Here is a 22,834-nt window from a genome sequence, read left to right as displayed (position 1 = left end):
CTAGACCCGGAGGTATCAGAGCGCTTTACATGAGCATCAGATCATAGTTACCGGTTACATCGTTACAAAGGTTAAACCGTTCTAAGAGCATGGCAACATAGTTACTTGTAAGGTCGAGAAAAACAATAAGCACAAAATACGTAAGGGGAAAAGAAGGCAAAGTGAGAGATTCAGGGGGGGTTGGAGTAGCGGAAGTAGACAGATAAAGAAGGTGAGAAAGAGGAGGGGAGGGTGAGAGACATAGCCTGGGGAGAAGAGGGGAAGGGTGACGGGGACACAAACCGGTAGACGAGTCAAGGCAACGTCCAAAGGGAAGTGGTATCCCTTCCCTCTCTCTATTGTGAGAGGCTCCCTTTACGCAGTGGACTCTCTCAGAGAGGTCTCAGACTCCAAGGCCTACAAACTGGATCCTTCCCCAACAAGGGGAGAGGGAGTGCTTTGGTAAGGGGTGCCATACCATACCTCAAGTGTGAGTGGCTCCCTTTGCACAGTGGACTCACTCAGCGGGTTCGCTGAGACACCAGAGTATAAATATTGGATCTTTCGCCAACAAGGGGAGAAGGAGTGCTTAGTCAAAGGGCACAACGGACAGGGAATAGGCAGAGTAGCAGGCAAGGGGAGAGATTCATGGGGGAGAGGATAGGGGCTAGGGAAGAGACAAACAAGGAGAGACGAAAAGAAATTTGCCTAAAGACCGACTGGGTAGGTGACGACCAAGGAGGGAATCCAAGGCCTATCTCCCCTATAGCTAAACCACGTAGCTCCATCGGGCATCAGACAAAATAGTTCAGTCTCAAAACATTGAGAGAGGAGGGAGGGAGAGATATAAATAGAGTGAGGATTCGGAAGGAGACGAAAGGAGAGACGACAGGAAGTGCAACAATGTGGTTCAACTATATACTAGAAGAAGATCACCAAGTAAACATTAAATCAAACAATCAGCAATACAATTAGGGGAGGAGTGAAAGGCGAGGGAAAGTAGTGGGGGGTAGGGGAGGAGAGGGAGTGTGGATAAGGGAAGAGACAACCATAGAGACGAAAAGGAGTCTGTCTAAGGTTCACAGAAAAACAGGGTGGGGACAAAGGGCAAGGGCATGGGAGGGCAGAGGACAGAAGCTGGAAAGAGTCGGAGCGGAGAGGGGGGAAGGTTGCATAAGGTTTGAACAGACAGAGGCACGTATCTCCTGCCTGGGGGCTGTATTGTCTTGTTGGGAGAATGCGGGCAGTGAGACTCTGTTCATCTCCGATGGGTGAAAAAGCTGGCGTAAGCGAGTCCTTTGTTTCTAAGTTTGTGTCTTTATTGGTGGCCATTTTGGGGTCAGGCGGCCCCTTCTCAGTAGTGCGAGCTGGGGCTTTACAACAGTTGCTGCAATCACCCGGGCCACTGCGCAGCGTCGGAGGCAGTGAGGAGTGTGTTGCTCAGCGGGTGTCCTGCCCAGGGGAAAAGGAGTGAGGGGTTGACCGGTGCACACCAGTCTATCTTGCGGCTCGGGTCGTCAGTGCACTGCTCAGTGTATGTTCGCCCCAGCACCCAGGTCCTCAGAAGCAGTATGCCCTGAGAGTATGTTTGCCTCAGCACCCAGGTCCTCCGAAGCAGTATGCCCTGAGGGGGGGGGGGGGGGGCAGATTTGTTGGGGGGGAGAGGGAGACCCCCGGGGAGTGTATAGTCTGTTGAAGGAGCAGGGGTCTCGGTCCCGGCCCTATGTCCCAGTGGTGAGGGTGGCCCGATATGTGAAGCAGGGAGAGGGTTATGCCTCCATTTTAAAGTCAGGCAATTCCTGTCGCAGTCCTAGGAGGGGGTATTCAGTTCAACAATGAGGCCTCCTACTCGCGGTGCTCCACGGGCGCCATCTTGGGGTCAGGCGGGCCGAGTTTGCCGTGTCCCCCAGGAGGATGGCGATGAAACAATGAGCGGTGGCGGGCTTCCAGGTCTTGGTCACCGCATTCAGGTGCCCCCTCAGATTATGGTGCCGCTGCGTGGATCGCCGGGGTCGGGACTCTGCCCGGGAAGACGGCAGCTCGGTGCAGTCAAAATGATGGGACGCACCTCACCGGGACCTCCGAGTAGTGGAGAAGACGGGACCGACGTGGGAGGGCCTCCGCCGGCCCCGCGATCGTCGCGGGATGACTGCTGGTCAATGTAGGGCTTTTTTGATGACCAGGGGAGTTACCACAGGTCTGGCTTGCAGAGTACCAGGAAGACCAAGTGCTCCTCCAAAATCTGTTCTGGTGCAGGAGGAAGACCGGACAGGGAGGAAATGTAGGGCAGGGAGGTACTGAAGGTTTGAATGATCTTTAAGACCCATTTGTCTGATGTAATGGATTTTCAGCCAGTAGGAAATTGCCATCTACTGCCTTCAACTGCTCTGATATAAGCCTTTGAGGACATACTAAAGTGGCTTAACAGACACTGCAGGGAGGGAGGAGGAATTGGTGGACTGTTGACCCTGCTGTCCTACACAGTGTCTGCCAGTGTCATGGACGCAGCCCCATATGGACCAGACTATATGCTGCACAACTGGTCCTGAAGGCTGGCACTGCCTGTAGGCCAACCCCCCGTAACAGCCTATGAATTTCCAACATTTTTGGGGGAAAAGGTTCACTGATGTCAGTAACCCCAAACAGTGTGCAGTGGCTTGGCCGTCCTTAAATCTCTCTAGTGCAGGGTCTACTGCCCAAAGAGTCTGGACCAATTGAAGAGCATTTTGATTAGGGGTGCCTACACATGAAATGCGTTACTTACCTGTAACTGCAGTTATCCAGTATTGGTGTCTTTCATAGACTCACATGCCTGAATCATTCCCAGTCGTCGAGACGGGAGTCTCCGGTACATAGAAAAATAATGTCCTATAGACATATATAGAGAGAAGTAGGCCTAAGGGCCTCACCTTAGTAGCCTATCTATGTCCTTTTGTAAAAAGGACAAAACTCTAGAAGAGAGCCAATCAGCTGACACCTCCCTCTGGAACCTTCCTGTCATGAGCCTCAGTCTCTCAGATTTTCGTACGCACCAAGCTAAGTAGGCGTAGCACTGATAGAGAGATATGCGAGTCCTTCCAAGGGAGGCGGGAGGGTTGCATGTGAATCTATGAAAGACACCAATACTGGATAACAGCAGTTACAGGTAAGTAACGCATTTCTTATCCAGTATTATGGGTGTCTTTCATAGATTCACATGCTTGAATCAGAGTAGCAAGCAATACCGTGTGCACATTTCTGATGGAACAGCATATACAAGTCATTAGATAATACATATCATGCGACTATGAACCATCAATAGACATCAACCAGAAGCATTAACAGAGAAATGAGCATACCAGAAAGGGATGGAGGAAGGCTCACCTTACTGGAATAGATGGCGTAGCACTGCTTGTCCCACTGCTGCATCCTTCATCAGCTCTGTATCCAGGCAGTAGTGCCTGGAGAAGGTATGCGGCGACTTCAATGTGGCCGCCCTGCAGATGTCGATATCCGGCACTCCTGCAAATAGTGCCATATAAGTCGACATGGCTCTTGTAGAGTGAGCCCTGATTTTGGAGTGCAACGGCTGTCCGGCTCTGTCGTGACAAAAGGCAATTGCCGAAGAGATCCATCTAGAGATGCTTTGTTTGGTAAGCGGTAGACCCTTCCTAGGTCTACTGAAGGCTATGAAGAGCTGATTAGATTTTCTGAAATCTTTGGTTTTATCAATGTAAAATTTTAGACATCTCTTAACCCCTTCGAGGCTATTGACGAGCTGGGCTCGTCATCGCGCTTACCTGTCCTGCGCGGATGACAAGGCCAGCTCGTCACGTAACGCGGTAATTTCGAATTTGCCGCGCACAGCGGGAAAAGCCGCCGCAGCGATGCGGTTAAGGTCCAATGAGTGCAGCGATCTCTCCGCTGCAGTGCTGGGATTTAGAAAGAATGATCTGAGAATCACAGGCTCATTTAAGTGTAAGTCAGACGGGACTTTAGGAATAAACCTAGGGTTGGTCCTTAAAATCACTCTGTCATCCGTAAACTGCAGGAAGGGGTCTTGGATGGAAGGAGCCTGCAGTTCACTGACCCTCCTTGCTGATGTAAGCGCCAGGAGGAGAGCAGTCTTCCACGAGATGTATTTAATGTCCGCCCTGTGAATGGGTTCAAAAGGGTGTTTCATTAGTTGGTTAAGAACCACATTTAGATGCCATGTTGGAGGGATCATCCGTGGTCGAGGAAAAGATCTATAGAGACCTTTAAGGAATTGTTTTATTAGTCTACTAGACCAGAGAGGGCCCATTCGATGTTCTTTTAAACCTTGATATCGCCGCCAAATGTACCCTTATGGAAGAGTGGGCCAGGCCCGACTGTGCCAGATGTAGCAGGTAGGGTAATATTTGTTCTGGAGAGGTGGCAAAGGGACGTAGACCCTTGTCCGCACACCAGATGCAAAAGCGTTTCCACTTCAGGGAATAAGTCTTGTTAGTGCTTTCCGCTCTTGCCTTGGCTAGGATATCTTTACAATCCTGCTGGATGTTTAAGTTGCTGAATTCTCGGTACTCAGGAGCCAAGCCGATAACCTGAGAGATTTCAGATCCGGATGTTTAACCTGCTTGTTGCTCATCGTGAGCAGAGATGGATGCTGACGTAGATGGATCAGCGGCTGCAGTGAGAGGCGATGAAGGTCTGTGAACCAGTGTTGCCTCGGCCAGAATGGGGCTATCAGAATTAAAGTGCAAGGCTCTGCCTTCATCTTTCTGAGGACCCTGGGAATCATTGGAAATGGCAGAAATGCGTACGCAAAGACGTTGCGCCATGCAATGGAAAATGCATTCCCGAGACCTTGATTGGGAATGCCAACTTGCAAAGTTTTGGCATTTGGGGCTCTCCCTAGTCGCAAATAGGTCGATTTGCGGAGTTCCCCACCTTGAGAAGATTTGAACGGTGGTTGTCATGTCCAGCTCCCACTCGTGCGACAAAGACCTCTGTCTGCTTAGTGCGTCTGCGATGACATTGTCCTTGCCTGGGACGTACTCCACCCTCTACAATACGTTGTGGAGAATGAGCCACTTCCAGATCTTTTGCGATTCGCGAGAGAGTGTTAGCTAACGCGTCCCTCCCTGTTTGTTCAGGTAGTGCATCGTCGTAGTGTTGTCGATCGAGAGGGATGTAAGGTGGATTTTTCTCAATTGAGTGTAAGACCCAAGTGCTTGAAGAGATTTAGACAGGCGTTGGAGGATTTGGTTGCGCCTGACAAGGATGGTGCCTTCACCAGCCAGTCGTCCAAATATGGGAAGACTTGATGTCCATACTGCCTGAGGAATGCTGCCACCGGGGAGAGACACTTGGTGAAGATTCGGGGCGCAGACTTGAGGCCAAAAGGGAGGACACAGAACTGATAGTGCTGGCCTGCCACTGCAAATCTTAGGAATTTCCTGTGATTTTTGTGGACTGGGACGTGAAAGTATGCGTCTTGTAGGTCCAAAGACGTCATGAAATCTCCCTCCTCTAAGAGGCCCAAGATCTCCTGAATCGTGACCATGCGGAACGATTGCCTCTTTAAGAATGCATTGAGCGCCCTGAGGTCTTGAATGGGCTTCCATTTCTACTCCTTCTTTTGAATCAGGAAGAAGCAGGAGTAAAAGCCTCTCCCCTTGTGAGCTGACGGTACTCGCTCTATTGCCCCTCTTTGTAGCATAATTGAGATTTCTTGAAGAAGCAATCGCAGGTTTTTGTGACGCATCGGGCGTGGAGGGGTGTTGGTGGGATTTTTATAAATTCTATAGAATGGCCAAATTGAATTAATTGAAGGACCCACCAGTCCGTTGTTATTCTCCTCCAATTGCTGAGGAATTGGGTCAGTTTTCCTCCAATTTTCAAAGAAGGAGATGAGGGATGGACTGGCTGTAGGAATAGGTCATTGGCGTCCGCCAGTGGTCTTCCGTTGGTTCTTTCCCTTAAAGTTGGACTTTCCAAAAGAGGACTGTCTGCCTTGTTGTTGTTGGCGAGGTTGGTATTGTGACTTGCCTTGGGTGTAAGAATATGAGGATCTATTTTAATAATTGCTTCTGTAAGAGGATTGTCCTCTGCCTCTGTTCCCTCGAAAGGACTGGTTTCTAAATTGTAGTGTGCCAAGAGCTCTCGCTGTGGCTGTGTCCTTTTTAATTGTTTGTAGTGCTTCATCGATCTTGGCTCCAAAGAGGTGTTGTCCATCATATGGCATGTCCAGGACTTTAGATTGTACCTCCTGTCGGAATGAGGTAGCCTTGAGCCCTCCCGGCCTTCGCAAAACAGCTGCCCCTGCTAGCTGTCTGAATCCAGTCATTGCTACGCCCAGAGCACAGTCTATCAATTCAGAGGCCGAAGTTTGACCCTCTAGAAGTAGAGATTGAACTTCCTCTTTTGTGGCGTCTGGCAGTTCAGAGAAATACAGAGCAATGTCTGCCCACAACTGCCTATTATACCTTCCTAGAAGTGCAATAGGATTTGCCGCCTTTACTGTCATTGCCGATGTGGTTGAAAAACGCATTCCGATATTGTCCAGCTTCCTGCCGTCCTTGTCTGGTGGAGCTGTTAACGGAGAGGGATTCCTGGAATTTTTATGCGCCGCCTGTGTAACCACAGAGTCAGGCTTGGGATGTCCTGTAAGGCAGGCTGGTGCCGATGCTGGGGCCATGTATTTTTTGTCCAGTCTTGGAATCACTGCCGATACTGAGGCTGGAGTCTGCATCAACTGCAGACCCTGTTCCCATATATAGTCAATAATAGGAATTGATCTGGTTGTTTTCTTAAGTGGTTCCTTAAAATCATAAAGGAAACAGTCACTTTCTTGAGACTCCATTGTAATGTGGAATCTATTGGCTGCTCTCTCCACCAGATTGTGGAACCCTCCTATGTCCACAGGTAGTGAATCTGAGGTAGCGGGCTCCGGGGACGCTGGAGAAGAAATGATGTAATCATCTCCGTCATCATGATTGGAATGGTCATCTTGGAGCTCACCCTCTTCCTGTTGTTCTCCCTCATCGTCCGATGATGGAGGATCTTGTATCTGCTCTCTTTCCTGACGGAGCACCAATGGCGGTGGTCTATGCCGTGGAGACGGGGACGTCCCGCTGCTGGAGGAGCATTTCTAGCTGCTGGAGGAGGAGCTGAGGACACCGGGAACCATTGTTTATAGTCCTGTATCAAGAACCTCAAATCAGACACTATAGATGCTGGTAGACATACCATGGGCGTAATTTGAGTCTGTACCTGTGCCTGAACATTATGCTCTTGGGTAATTTCAGCATCATCATCATCAGTGCTTTGGCATTTGACCACTAGATGAGATGGACTGGTAGCCTGCTTGCTATCCCCCTCATCCGACTCCTCATCTTGTAGTAGACAAGCTGGAGGCAATCCTTGCACTCTACTTGGGGACGTTAACTCTGGTGTAATTGCCTTTTTTGAGCTCTTTACCCTTAGAGAAGCGGGTTGTAACTCAGCCTCAGCTGTCATTGAAGGACTCGTCGACGGCAGGATCCTGGATGATCTATAGTCTACAGATTGTAGTTCTTGTGTTTGTCTCATCGACGGTGGAATCGTCGGTGACTGCTTCCATTGTGATGTCGTCGATGTCCTCGTCGACTGTGAGGCTGACGACCGTATGTCCATTGCCGTTGTTGCCTTCGTCGTTGATGCCTTCGTCGACGATGACTTTGTCGACGATACCCCTCGTCGACGATGCCGCTGTCGACTGCGCTATTGTCGACGGTGCCTTCTTCGTCGTCAATTCTTTCGTCGACGGTATACTCGTCGACGGCGCTGGTCTTGTCGTCGACACGGATGTCAACGCTGTAGTCGTCGATGACGATTTTTTAATGAAAACGGCGGCGGGTAAGCCTTTGTCGTCGATTATTTTCATTAAAAAATCGTCATCGACGACTACAGCGTTAACATCCGTGTGATGATGCGGACGTCGTCGATGCAGTCGTCGTCGAGACACAGACGTAAGACCCAGCCTTCTTTTGCGCCGATGAGGGCGTCGACGAGGTAGTCGTCGACGATGGCGCAGGCTTTTTGAAGGTGTGAACCTCCTTGTCAGACGCTGATGACTTGGCCTCTGAAGACCTTTTTGCAGCCTTCTTTGGAGGAGCGTCTGTAGGGCTAGGGAAAGCCACCCTTGGCCTTTTGAAAGACAGCTGTGAGGAGACCGAAGAAAACTCATCTTCTTCTGAAGATTCCAGATTGACTCTGGTCTTGAGCCTGTTAAGCCAGAGTAAAAGACGTCCTTCTCTGTCTTTTAGCGTTTTTGTAGAAAAAGTTCTACTAATTTTGCAGTCCTTTGGCGAATGGTCTGGATACAGGCAATATAAGCATGTCTTGTGCTGGTCTTCAACATGTAACCTCTTTTTTTCCACAAGAAGTACATGCTCTGAAGAGACCTTTCTTCTTCTGAGGATCAGCCATAATCAGTCTTGAAGTAAAGAAATCCAAATCTGTGAAGAAATAGGTTAGAATAAGGAAACCTGAGGAGAACTCAGGTGGAGACTCCCTTAGCACAACGTGGGGTAGAAAATCTGAGAGACTGAGGCTCCTGACAGGAAGTTTCTAGAGTTTGGTCCTTTTTACAAAAGGACATAGATAGGCTACTAAGGTGAGGCCCTTAGGCCTACTTCTCTCTATATATGTCTATAGGACATTACTTTTCTATGTACCGGAGACTCCTGTCTCGACGACGGGGAATGATTCAGGCATGTGAATCTATGAAAGACACCCATAATACTGGATAACACCAGAATGAATGGTCAACCGAATCTATGCTTGCCTTCTAGGCATGACACGGATACCAACAGCCCGCCAAGGCAAACTGTAGCATTCAAGCCAGCACGGATTAGTTACATCACGGCACCCTATCCACCACATATTGTCTGAGTAAGAGAACCTCTGCGGGTCTCCTGGGAATAACTTGCTGGCCTTTTTTTCACCAAGCATGCTTGTGCCTGCACAGTAACAAAAATCTATTTATAGATCTAAGTGCCAGGCTTACAGAAGAAAACAGATCTTGCTGATCGAGGCATGAACAATGGGACTCTCAGATGCAGTTTGCTCACTTTGGAAAAATGGTTTCACCAGGCACAGGTCTATGTTGCAGGCTACTAGCCAGCTGACTGGCGGGCAAGAACAAGAACTGGAATACATAACCAAGAAGTTATCAGTGACTGCATTAATACATGGTAGGAAGAGCGCAGACAAAGTCGGCCCTAGCGGGAAAATTTATGTTAGAATGTTAGCATTTTCTAACCCAAACTATAGTGCTTCATCAGTACAGCAAGGGAGGAGTAACCCATCACCCTACTCATCAGTGTCCTATGGGTTACTATATGTTTCTTGCACACGGTGAGAATCAGAGGCCAAAAAGAGAATGGAACTCAGACTGCATAACAACTGGTTGCGCTCTTGTTATCTTGTAACGGTGTATCAGATGAGCTCGGCCAGGCGTCGGTTCGAGGTAAGACATGGGTTTCAGCACAGAGTCTTCTATTGGAGCAGGTGGAGTCAGTACCAGTGGTGGTGCAACAAGACAAGATGTGGATCTTGAATGATATGTGGAAGTCTGTGCTGCAGTTGGTGCAGAGTTGTTAACAGGCCTCAAGAGGACAGACTGGGTCTAAAGATAACCGCACCGGTGGGAATCAGACTGGAGGCCCTGGAGACATCAGGAGTCATACCAGGAAAGTTATAATCACAATAAAGACATGCAGCACAGCATCCTTTACAATCGTAATCTGCTGTGGGGATTGATGACCGGCACAGGGAAATGACCGCATGTCGGAACCAGCTGAGGAAATCGGTTTTGAAAACTGAAGGACTTCGAAGGAATGCAATGTTTATCTTGACGCCATAACAACTTCTCTTTCAAGCAACAGTGAAGGAATGGAGTTGAGACCTGTGTTTTGTTTTAGTGTTTTCACTTGGGTTTCGACTAACCGAAAGACAGAGCGAGAATGGATTGTTCAAGGGAATGAGACTTGAAGAAGGAACAATATCTGTACTTCAATCACAACCTCTTCTTGTGATTGTCTCAGCTTTGTGTGCATGAGGGCACATATATTCCACAATTTAAGAGTTGTGATCGGAACCAAAGACATCTCTTGCAGATTAGTGACTAACAGTGGCGTCCTGCTCTCTGAGGATGGTTTAAAGCCTATTGTTTTTGCACATGCTTCAACAGTTTTGGAAATCATTGGAAGAGGAACAAAAGTTGGCAGTGACCTACAAATCTGTATCGGAAACTACAGAAAGAAAGGAAATGTCAGCACGTTTGGGTAGTACTTATATGTAGCTCCACTTCATCACTTACAGGGTGATATGGAGCCAGCAGCAGCCACACAATTCCACCTGTGTGAGGGAGCACAGCTGTTTAAGTTTTCTGTAACTGGTATGGCACAACTGAATATTCTAAAGTTAAGCAACATGTGGTCAGAGGTGTCCTTCAAAAAAAGGAATGGGGGAATTCATACCTTAGTAAGGGAAGCTACAGTCTCCCTGGTATGACATGGCAATGACACATTACATACAACATCCATAAAACAATTAGAGAATCACTTTTTGGTCCTGCTACTTAAATGGCACAGTACCTAAAACTTGAGAATAGCAAACTAACAGGACACAGGAATACTTGATTTTCTGCTGGATTCTCCAGCAAAAATCACACTTGGTAGGAAGTTATTGCAATACTTTGAATGCTGATAACTCTGAACAGCTACCATATAATTCTGAACCACCAGGGCACCGCTATTATAGTCCTAGGCTTTCACACACTGTTTTATGGCATACTAGGATATTGTTTATATTGAATTTAATTTAAATTAGTAGGTAATTACTTCTGAAAACATTAATTAGTAAAAGGAAAGCATATTACTGAACACAAGTTGTCTCAAAGACAATGATTCATTAAGTAATCTTAGAATTCTACACTTTGAAATTTTTTCAGGTGTGTAAAAGGGGTTGCTGGCATGGAAGCTAATACTTCTGAAACCCATTTTCTATTTATTAGAAAGGCTATCTGCAGGCAGTGGTCTTAGTGCAGTAAATCTCTTGCTAGGCTGGACATTCCTAGAACACAAACATAATCATGGGTTCTTAGTCACAGCGTTAAAAGTTTGGAATACTTTTCAGATATTGCAATAGCTTGTTCACATTTTAAAACCATTTAAAGCAAGTATGTTTCATGAACATCTGAAATGCATTTTGCAGGTCGTTCTCTTGTCAATTTGTAGCCCATCTGGCATCAGTTTCAGTGCGGGATGTGATTGTTTCGCCGATAGACCACAGGTTTATTTTTGCTACTTGTCATATTAACTGTTATTTTTGTCTTGCTTTAAACAATAGATTTTTTTTATTAAAAATGCTTTTTGCGGGCTTGATTGGCTGAACTACCACAGCACCACTTTATTGAGTGTTATGCACCACTTAATCTTTCAACAGAAATAACTGGTTGTGAAAATCACTTACACAGGCAATTTTGAGTAAGTGCCAGATCTCTCGCTGCCTCTTCCCTTGCATCTGCATTAGAGAGGCGTCTGCTTCCTTAATATTATTTAGTGCCATCTCAATTCTGGGAAGCAAGTCGATGATCTTCTGCTTACACCCCAACAATTTGCTGCAAATGAAATCCAAAATGAGAGCGATTTAAGCATAGGTTCAACTACTAGAGACCTCAGGCTGAAAGGTCTTTATTTCAGTTACAACATCAATTCAACCCCCAGTGATGCTAAGATGACATTATTCTAGTAGTACAGTCTTGCAGACCCCAAAACTCACAGACACAAATATGAGATCTAAATAATACTGCTGTCATGAGTCCCAAACTCTGGGGTACAAGGTCAGAGGTTGAGCGGTTTCTACTGTGCAGGCGCGCAGAGGCATTGCTACGCAAAATTTTCCGCATCTAGTCTGACGCCTGGGGATATTCTAAGGTAAGGAATCTATCACTAACGTGTCTCTTTCAGATACTTTATTTCTAGCATGATTAATATGCCGCAAAACAGCTATATCAAAATAGATATGCATTATCTCATTGTCAGGACTAAGCAGAACTAACTGTGATATAGGCACCGAAGACCTAACGTGTCTGATGAAGAAAACAGATCTGTAGTGTAGAGTCCATCTTTGCAAAATGCACTAAATGCTACCATTAGATCAACCATCAACCAAGTTACATTGTTCCATTTCTAGATGTAATGTCCTTTTTAATCAAGCATCCTACTGCTCAATAAATACAGGGAATTGAGTACAACAGCAATGCCACACTGTATGAACATTTGAAACCCAACAACTGCACTTCAAATTACAATGCATACCTGAGATGGCCAAAGAGCTCCTTGAGGACGCGATCCTGGCTCTGTACAGTTTGTATGATGATCTTCACCATCTCTGTGCTGTCGCTGTAGCCATGCTCTGTAATTGCATTTACAGTGTTAGTTACCCCGTGCAGGAGATATAAAACATCTTGGCTCACACCAAGAAAGATATAAGCAGTCTGCTTCCCACTTACCATCTGCCCTAATAACACATTTTCTGCTTGAATGCTAAGAGCCAGACCAGCTTTCAGCCTCTTATGCTTATCTTCCTACTCCAAATTTGAAATCAATATTTTTAACACCTCAGCTGGAGGGTTTCTCTTTCTCTCAGATCAGCATAACTTGTGCTAGGAACTATAGGGTGCAGGGAAACTTACACATGTTGTGAATGTGTTCTGGAACCCCAAGTCCACATCAAAGTACCTTCAATGATTTGTCATACCATTTTGAAACTTGTTCATATGTGAAGGATCCTACAACAAATTTCAACAGAGCAATTTCTCGCTCATTTAAATCAATTTTACAGATCAAAACAAGTTAATTTATAGGCAGCAAAATCAGTTTTTTATGTTTTTTTTTTAAACCAAACACCAAAACAAATTCTGGCACTAAAATTCCTTTAGGCTTGAAATCATACTTCAACTTCTTGACTGTCGTGGTGTCTGAGCACAACAGTGCTAATTATTTTCACCACTGTTTGAGAGACCTTCTGCAAAATGTACAGGAGTGCTTTCCTTAAAATTTGGGATTTGCGTCCATGACATTTAAATATGCCCTAAGGGCTTCCAGGAGACATTTATTTTCTTATGCTATACTAGTATGTTAATAGGGGAATCAATGGGCTAATTCCCTTGAACAAAGGAAACTAAAGCAGGGGCATGTATTCCCTACTCTTACCATAAGCAATAATTACTGGTCAAGAATGTGGAGTGGTGCGAGTTAGGGATGTTCATTTCTACCCTAGGTGGAGTAAAGGTGTTGTAATATGTCCTATGTCATCTTGATTATCTTAAAAAGTAGTGCTATGGAGCTTCAAATAACTTTTTGCACCTCTTTATTCTGAACAAAAAAAATTCTGGAGGGACCGTTTACACCATTGTTTTTTTCCTTGGAGCAATGACAAAGAAAGTTCATGATACACTTGCTTGTTTTTCACACCAAATGTATGAAAAATATATTTTGACCATTAAAAAGCAAAAAAGAAAAAAAGGAATGGTTTCTTACCAGTAATCCTAGTTCTCTCTCAGGGAAACCTCTACTGAAATCATAAGCACTGTATAGTTTCGCCTAGCGTGGGGAACCCGGAGCAATTCTTCCAAAGTCACATCTGTTGGACCTTACTTCGGAAAGGCCAGGAAACAATTTTACATGTTATATATTGCCAATGTTTATGGAAGTACTTTGAAATTTAGGAGGAAAAAAGGTTCATACCTTTAAAAATCACTTAAATAAGAATGAAAAGGGATCTTTTTAAAACCATCTTTCACAAATGCTTTTAATTTTCTTTTAGTAAGGTAAGGAATAATACTTAGCAACGTAGCCTGTCTAGGCTGCAACATTGAAACAATGTAAATAGGACAGGGCACCTTGAGGGGCTTCTGACCTCCAGTGCCCCATAATGACATGTAGCTGGCAGTTTACTAAGTTCGTTTTGACGAGAGAATCAGTAGTTGAGTGGTATACATGTATTATCTCTACTGTTCGGTAGGAAGGAGGGTTACTTAAGATGTTATGGAGATTCCCCTGAGAGAGACAAGGATTACAGGTAAGAAACCATTCCTTCTCTCTAACGGGATCTCCATTGATAATCATAAGCACTAAATAGATGCGTAAATCTTATCCCTCAAAGATTCCGCGTAGGAAGAGATAAAAAAGGAGAAAAGTAAAATTAGGCAAACAAATTCTTTAGAGCTGCTTGCCCACTTAGGCATTAATCTTAGCATCCAAATCAAGGCAATAATGTCTTGTAAAGTGTGAACTGATCTCCAAGTTGCAGCCAAGAAAATCTCAGCAATTGGGATGTTCCTTAGCAAAGTAGCAGCAGCTGCTGTACCCTGGGGGAGTGGGCCCTTGGTATACCGGATAGGGATTTATTTGCTTTTTCATAACAAAGGATTATACAGAAGACAACCCATCTAGATAAGGAATGTTTGGAAGTGGCATTTTTGTTCCGTAGATGCCCATAGTTGATAAAGAGGATTTGATTTTCTTAAGGATTTTGTCCTAGCTAGATAGAACTTCAATACACTTCTAACATCAAGCGTATGGAGAGATCTCTCTGCAGGAGATGAGGGGGTTTCAAAGAAATAAGGTAGAGTAACAGTCTGATTGACATGGAATTCAGAGACTACCCAAGAGAGGAATTTAGGATGGCTCCTCATTACTACCCTGTTGCTTTGAATACTGTGCAAGGTTCATGAGAACAGAGAGCGTGTATCTCGCTAACTCTTCAAGCTGAAGTAATAGTTACCATGAAGGAAGTCTTCCAAGAAATGTGTTTGTGATAACCTGGCTCTGTTTTTCAAGGACAAAATTGAGGCTATTATTCACAATTTGAGTACCACCCCCACTTTGATCTGCTCCACTAGTCCGGTGGACGGAGGTGCAGATGCTGGAGCTGGGAGCCCAGGATGGCAGCCTGCGGATTGTCTGTTGGAGTTTCCTCCCATCACGGAGGAGGACCTCGGCAGACTGGCTCGTGGTATTTCATCGGGATCACCTCTGGACCCTGTCCCTCATAAAATTTGGAAAGACTATGGAGATGAACTTTTTCCTACCCTCTATAGGATTTGTAATCAGTCACTGGCTAGTGGCACGGTTCCTGCCTCCTGGAAACAGGCCCTGGTATCTCCATTGTTAAAATAACCCTCCCTGAATCCAGAATGTCTACAGAATTATAGACCTATCTCCTTGTTACCGTTCCCTGCAAAAATTGCTGAACACTGGGTGAGCTCAAGCCTTTCTAAACATCTGGAGCATCATCAATTTCTGGATGAAATACAATTTGGCTTTCGCCCAGCCCATGGGACCGAAATAGCTCTACTCACTGCCATGGAGGACCTTCGAATGCGTGCAGACAGAGGTCAAGCAGTGGCTCTGATTCTGCTTGACATGTCTGCCGCATTTGACACGGTAAATCAAGTGATCCTCCTGGAAAGACTGAGTGAGGCCGGGGTGGGTGGTGGTACCCTGCGGTGGTTTCGCTCCTTCCTGCTTGATAGGAAGTAGGCGGTGTCCTTTCCCCCGTTTCAATCTGCTTTTTCTCCGGTGTCTCATGCGGTGCCTCAAGGTTCGGCAGTCAGCCCGATTTTATTCAACGTTTATCTGAAACCCCTGATTACGTTGATAAAATCTCATCGGATTAATGCCATCAATTACGCAGATGATACTCAACTCCTCTCTTGGGAGGGTGAGGAATCGATTTCCCTGGAGTCTTTCCACGATTGTCTGCGAGATACGGCTTGCTGGCTACATAACTCACTACAGTTCAACGCCACCAAAACTGAGGTATTGTTCTGTGCTGGAAGTCGGATCCCTCGCCCTTTACTGGTTAATTTCTGGCCTCCAGAATCAGTGACAAAAACTCAGCCGGTCACTACTGTTCGCAATCTGAGCATTATGATGGATAATTAATTGAGCATGGAAGCGCAGGTTGCGAAAACGGTGTCCACTTGTTCTGCCCTTATCAGGTCCCTACGTAAGATCTTACCGCTACTTCCCCTACAGGCCCGGGCTTTAGTAGTTAGGTGTACCATCTTAAGCCGCCTTGACTATTGCAACGCGCTGCTGCTCGAGTCACCAGGCCTGCTGTTAGACAGACTTCAAAGAGTTCAGTCCGCTGCCGCCAAATTGGCTCTTGGCTGGGCCACAGCGGCGCTGGCTGAACTCCACTGGCTCCCGCTTAGGCAGCGAGCGTCCTTTAAATCCCTCTGTCTCGTCTTCAAAGCCCTGCATGGACTTGGGCCCAGCTCTTTGCAAGCCAAGTTTGCCTGGTACACCCCAACCAGAGCACTTCGCTCAGCATCTGCTTGTTTGGTGAGAGTGCCTAGTTTTAAGAAGGCTAGAGCCGGGGGCAGGCAGATCTTTCGGAGTTGCTGCTGCCAAACTCTGGAATAGTCTGCCCTTGGATATCCGTCAAACGGAGGAACTTCTCCCTTTTAGGAAACGTGTAAAAACCTGGCTGTTCCGAAGGCTTAACCTGCCAGACAACTCTCTCTGCTACTTTTCGTGCTGCCACTTCGCGAAGCCACAGCACCAGGATGCCTGTAAGGTGATAGCTGCACTATATAAATGGCTTAAATAAATAAATGTACTCAAATTGTGGAGAAATTCAATTTCTCTTTAGCAAGATGGAGAAGATATGGAAGAATACCCTCTTCCTGACAATTAAGAGGATTGACATTGTTCTGAGAACACCAGATGCAGTACCCCTTCCATTTAACGCAATAGGAAGTCTTAGTAGATGGTTTCTTGGCTTCTCTTAGCACATCCATACACTCCTGAGGGACACTTAGGTGGCCATATTGTAGGAATTCAGGAGCCGCTGGAACACAAGGCGATGATGGTAAATCCGGAATGGTCGTGGTTCTGGAGAGGTGGGACTGGGTGGTGAATAAGCAATAGAGTACTCCGATCAGACTCTGAAGGAAGTCTGTGGTTTTCACCTGTGAAAGCCACTCTGCTTCCTTGGGAAAGGCAGTTGTAAGATGTCTCAACATTGAGCCAAGTCTCGGTGTTGCATGGTGTCTCAGAGTCGCAGTCCTCCCCACGACATCAAAAAAGTCCTCCAAGTTGAACCTGCTCTTGACGGCAAACAAGTAGGTGCAGTACCTCTTCTCAATGTCTAGGTCCTTAAGGAACAACATCTTCCTCCAGATGTTCATTTTTGAGATTTCCTTCTGCAGGAATCCTTACAGCGTGACTTAGGGGCACTGGTAGAGGGTGCAGTCTCTCTTTGCCTGTCAAAAGTCTCACCGGACAGGGAATCTTGCCGGCTGCTGTGCTATAGCTTTCCATTGAGGTGAATCTTCTCTCTCTCTCTCACTCAAAGTGTGCCTGGAAAGGGTCTTGCAGTGTCGACACGTCTTGGGGTAATGAGAGTCTGGCAAACATAAAATACAGATCCTGAGCGGGTTTGCTTTAGCCATTTTTCTGCTATAGTCTGGGCAGTTCTCAGAAAAGGATGGCATTTTACAAAACATTAAATACATTTCCTTTCAAGAAATTATCCAAAAATGCTCACCACCCTAAAGTATATCAAGTGAATCAGTTTTAGAAAACCTGAGATTTAAATTTTTGTGGAAAAAAAAACCTTTAAAAAGGCTAAGCTCAGCTTCAGGATCCTGTCTGCAGGAAAAACGGAACTGAAAAAAATGCCACTTACAGGGCATGATGGGACACTGGAGGTCAGAAGGTCCGTAAAGCCACAGTGTCCTGTTTATTTTGTTTCAATGCTGCAGCCTATAAGACTATATTGCTGTGTACTATTCCTTACCTTACTTTAAAACGAAGTAAAAAGCATTTTGAAGTATGTTTTTAAAAGATCACTTTCATTCTCGTTTAAGGTGATTTTTAAGGGTATGACACCTTTTTCCTCCTAAATTTCAAAGTAATTCCATAAACATTGGTGACACAGCCTGTTTTTAAGGATGCTAAAATGTAACACGTCAAAGTGTCTGTCACTTATGTTTTCTGGCCTTCAAAAGCAAGGCAAAGTGGATGTGACTCTGAAATAACAGTTCAGAGAACCCAGCACATGCGCTGAACGTATTCACTGCTTAGGATTATCAATGGAGATCCAACTTACATTCATTCTGAAGACTCCCCAATGAGTTTTCTACTAGGGGCGTGGCAATAACTGCAATGTTCTTAAAGAGATTTGTATATTCATACCTCAACAAGTGGCTTATGAAACCCATTTCTTATCAAAAAGCTCTGAAAAATTAGGAGAACTATGCAAAAGTGCATCAAATCCATAGCTAAAGCATGCTAGACTACAATTCCTGTGAGCACTTCATAATTTCATATGAAAAGTACACATGAGAACACTTGACCAGTGTTTCTACATCAGTTGATGCTAAAGGTGTCTGGCAAATGGAAGACAAGATTGCTAATTTTCCAGGAGTTCTTCAGTCACTTCCAAAGGGGTATCAGAGATAAAAATGTGTTGAAGGGCTTACCCTTCCAGAAACACCTCGTTTGAGTCAGTAATGACAAACACATCTATGAACAACGTGCTTACCTGGGTCAGTCAGATCGAAATGGGCAATAACTAAGCAATTTTAATACATAAAAATGTTACAACTGAAAGCTACCCATTTAGCTCTTACATTATTTCCCACTTGTTTCCTATCTTAGTCTGCCCAGGTCCAAGTTAACAATGCAAAAATTATACCTCTTATAAACACACAGGAATACATGAAATTCAGACTTTTTTCAATGTCACTCAGTTGAAGTAGCAGTGGCTTCTGTGACAAGACTAGCAGATAATGGTGATGCATCTTTCATGACTAAATACAAAAACAGACACGCTAGACAGACTTTTCAGGGAAGAGTGGCCATGGATTCTCAACAACTAGGTTCTTGGAAAGACAGTAAGCAAATGAAAAGACCCAACGATGGATATGATCTCCAAAACGTGAAGGCAAATTTTAGAGTAGGGGCATACAGGTTTGTATGACTCAATTCAAGAAGAAAGGACTTTTAAAAGAATGGGGACTTCATGCCATTTCGACCTTAGCAGTTCTGTTCAATCTGCAACGGCACAGAATGCAGATGATCCTCATCAATCGGGATTATTCAATACATTTTCTTCTATAATGTAAACTTCTTGGTGACTACTACAATCACAAAAATCTTCTCAAAGATCCTTTCTTCACTTTCAATTTCTTGCTGCCCATTACACATGCCAGGGAATAAGGGGAATGACTGAGATCTAATCAAAACCACATTCTTCATTAAATCTTAGGCCGCATTTATTTGTAATGATATTGTGAACTGCATTTTCCTTCCTTTAAAAGCAGTTTCGGAGTTCCACACAAATACTTTTGTCTGCTTTTTTCCGTACTGAAATAATCTCTCTTAGCAGAGAGTGAATATCCAACACTACATGAAAAAAGCTATAATGTTTTATACTGATGACAACAAGGAGAACATATATACAGTCATGAACGAATTGCTTACCTTCAGTAACACTCTTTCTGGTGGATGCTTTATCTAAATGCAGATTTCTCATCATATGTATATTTCCCAAGCATCACCCTGGATCAGAAAAATCTTCAGAAGTTCCCCTGACGGCCTGTATGTGGCATTGTGTGTTTCTGCACCAATGTTGTTTCACTCTGAAAGCGCCACCCGTGCATGCCAACGTCAGCTGCTTTCAGGGGCTGTCCGCATCCCCAAATGCAGAGTGCATCAGCGCACTAGCTGAGACCAGTGTGCATGTATTTATTTTTTTGAAAAGGTTTATATAGCGCTGGCAAGACCCAAAGGTATCAGAGCGATTTACATGAGGAAGAACATAGTTTCAGAACATAGTTGCAAAGTTACATCAGTTGCTGGAGCATGGTTACATGAGTTACAAAAGCATAGCATAAACACAGGAGGGAGGGGGTAGGGAATACAACGGGGAGCTGAAGCAAAACAGTGTCCGACGTCCGACTGGGACTTAGAACCTTTCTAGATGGACAAAGAGCCCAGTTTACACAACATGGAGGATGGTAACGCCGGTGACAAATCTGAGGTCAGATAGAGTATCAGCCATAAAGACTGTTACCAAATGTAAGTAACTGGTTCTTCTGATGGATACTTCTAACCACAGATTCTCCACCGTATGAATGGATACCAAAGCCGTAAACGTCTGGTGGTGGGTCTTTAACCTGGCTCGGATCAAAAAGGCCTGCAAGACTAAGCAGGCAAAGTACCCTTCTCAACAGGCCTGGCTGTCTAGTCAGAAGTGCTTCATGTTTGAAGTGAGGCCCATGGCAACTATACAGAAAAAGCACTCTGCATGCCAACACAACGGAAGCAGCCTTGGCTCTGGTGGAATAAGCCTGTAACAACACGGTGATAGATAGAATGCTTGAATTAATACAGTCACTCGCAATGGCTAAAGCTGCAGCCCAGTTCAAGGTTTTTCATCTACCACACCACCTCAGTTTGGAACAGGTAATATGCTAATCAGTCTTGACCCTGCTCAAATAGTTATAGTCCAGCCTGAACTGCCAGGAGAGACCCTCCCTGAATGGGATCACATCAACTCAAGACCGGTTTCACCCTGATTGAAGCGCATCAGTCATGTATAACTTGGCTCCAGTGGCACAGTGAGCACGGGACCCACGCCTGGACATACTAGTCATACTTGGGGCATCAGCTACAACAATAAGGTGATGGATGGAATTAATCTCAGCCACTGGCTATTTCTCAGGGTCCCATCCCAGGTCATTGTTTTCCATCCACCATACCAAATCAGCTTAGACCCAGCCATATGTAAGTCAGTCTGGACTCTGCTCCAGTAGGAACACTCCAGCCCAACTGCCAAGCCAGGTCCTCACTAAACTGGAATACAAGCAACCAAAGACTGGTTTCACCCTGATTAGGGCTCATCAGTCAGGTATAGCGGCACAATGAGCAAAGGTCCCACCTCTGGGCATACCCATTGCAGTTAGGGCATAAACTGTCATGACCCCTAAGCCTTCTGGGGACTGCTTCTTGGGCAATGCGTAGCAGATTTTGATACAGAGCATGCCTTATCTTTTTTGCTTCAATGAATCCTTCCAACTTATGGGGTTCGGTATGATCTAAAAACTGAAAGCCCTTTTGAATTCTAACCGAGGGAGCCTTCCCTCCTCCTTGGGCGAATGAGGCAGAACGCCAGAAGGCTGATGCTCTGCACAACATGAAAAAGAGTCACCATTTTTTTAAGAAAGGAGGTTTGGGTCCTCAAAACCAACTTGCCTGGAAAGAAACTCATGTATGGCGGATTGGCAGAAAGGACTTTGGGTTCATGAACACATTGTACCTTTGTTATGGCCATGCAGAATGCCATTTTGTACATGAGGAGACGCAATGAATAGTTGGTTCAAATGGTTTACAAATGAGGAATGTGAATACCAGAGTCAAGTCCCACTAAAGCATAATGAAAGAAATTGGCAAAAACGTCTTCTGCAAACCTTTTGAAAATTCATCCCAACAGGTGATTTAAACAAAGAGAGCTTACCCAGCAAACACAAAGCTGAAAGAGCGGACCTTGCACTATGCCCAACAAAAGTCGTTGCTGGTCTAAGGGAAACACAAAAAGCAACACCCTGGAAAATCTGGCCTGAAGTGGGTCAATCTGCCGAGTACCGCACCAAGCCACAAATTTGTTGTAAAAACCAGGTATATGCCAATTTAGTGGAGGGACACCTGCTGCCAAGATGACACAGACACAACCACAGGAGGGATGTTGAATGCAGTGAATTGTCGCTTTTCAATCTGCAGGAATTGAGATCGAGATTACACAGGCCCAGATGCAGGATGCTGCCCTCCTCTTGCCGCAGAAGATAACCCCCATCCACCCCCAAAGAATGCAAATAAAAGCAGCTCTCGAAGGCAGAGCAGAGGAGGAGGAAAAGGGAGAAGGTTGCAGTTTGTTGGTCTGCTTTTGGCATCACAATGGCACTTGATACCAAAAAGAAAGTGATGTGGCTGCTGGCACAGACAGAGTGCAGTCAGTGACAGTGGGGTTGCCCCCTGAAAAAACACCTGAAATGTCCAGTACTTTCGTCTGAACTGGTGTGCTGGGGATGCCAGGCATCAAAAGCATGCATGTTGCATCCCTGCTTAATCCACTCCACATCAGAGTTATCCTTATAATAAAAGAAGCATGAGCCATTAAAAAGCATGTCCACAACATGCACCTGAAGTCACCACAAAAAGCTGTTGAAAACACGCCCGTTGATGGCATCAGAAGTACTGATCAACTAGTCAACAGAATGATGAACCATGTGCTATACCGAAAGCAGGATCGGTTTAATTGCGTCCTGGATATTGTGCATCACCTTTACAAAGTAGGTGGGGTGTGGAATCCTGACGACTGGGCAAACAATTAGTAAAACAAATGATTCCCTTGGTTGTATCGACTTTCCCTCAACAATATAGTCCTAGCACCTTACTCGCTAAGATCTGTTCCTATAGGCATGTAGAGTTCATCAAACACACTAATCATTCATTAAGCTGTTAAGAGTCTTTACTAGAAGTGAAACCACAAAAAGCACTTACAATCTAAAAAGGTGAATACGTAGCCAAGGGAAAATACTCTCGTAATTTTATTTTTATAAAAAACAGAGAAAACAACAGACTTGATCAATCACAAATGATTCTGATTTTTATCAGTTCGTCATAAAGTTATTTTTGTGGCTAAGACTAGATTTCATCAGACTAAATGCAATACATACATCAAATAAGCATTCTATATTCAACAAATAAACATTTTGTGTTCAGCCATGTGCAGAAAAAAACAAAAAATTAAAATTTCACAAATAAAATTC

At 45.1% G+C, this 22,834-nt stretch overlaps 1 protein-coding gene across 2 annotated transcripts in view; it reads right to left on the bottom strand.

Annotated features, from left to right (window-relative positions):
- CHUK (component of inhibitor of nuclear factor kappa B kinase complex) overlaps window positions 1-22,834 on the bottom strand; it is a 659,325-nt gene that overhangs the window by 90,074 nt on the left and 546,417 nt on the right. For both annotated transcript variants that reach the window (XM_086921838.1, XM_086921837.1), the window contains exons 17-18: window positions 12,306-12,402; window positions 11,458-11,605 (exon numbers count right to left, since the gene is read on the bottom strand). In XM_086921838.1, the coding sequence (XP_086777964.1) occupies window positions 11,458-11,605; window positions 12,306-12,402 (245 nt within the window). The remainder of the gene's footprint in view (window positions 1-11,457; window positions 11,606-12,305; window positions 12,403-22,834) is intronic.

Source organism: Lissotriton vulgaris, chromosome 5, assembly GCF_964263255.1.
Source record: "Lissotriton vulgaris chromosome 5, aLisVul1.2, whole genome shotgun sequence".
NCBI lineage: Eukaryota > Metazoa > Chordata > Amphibia > Caudata > Salamandridae > Lissotriton > Lissotriton vulgaris.
This window is presented reverse-complemented; position numbering and strand designations above follow the sequence as displayed.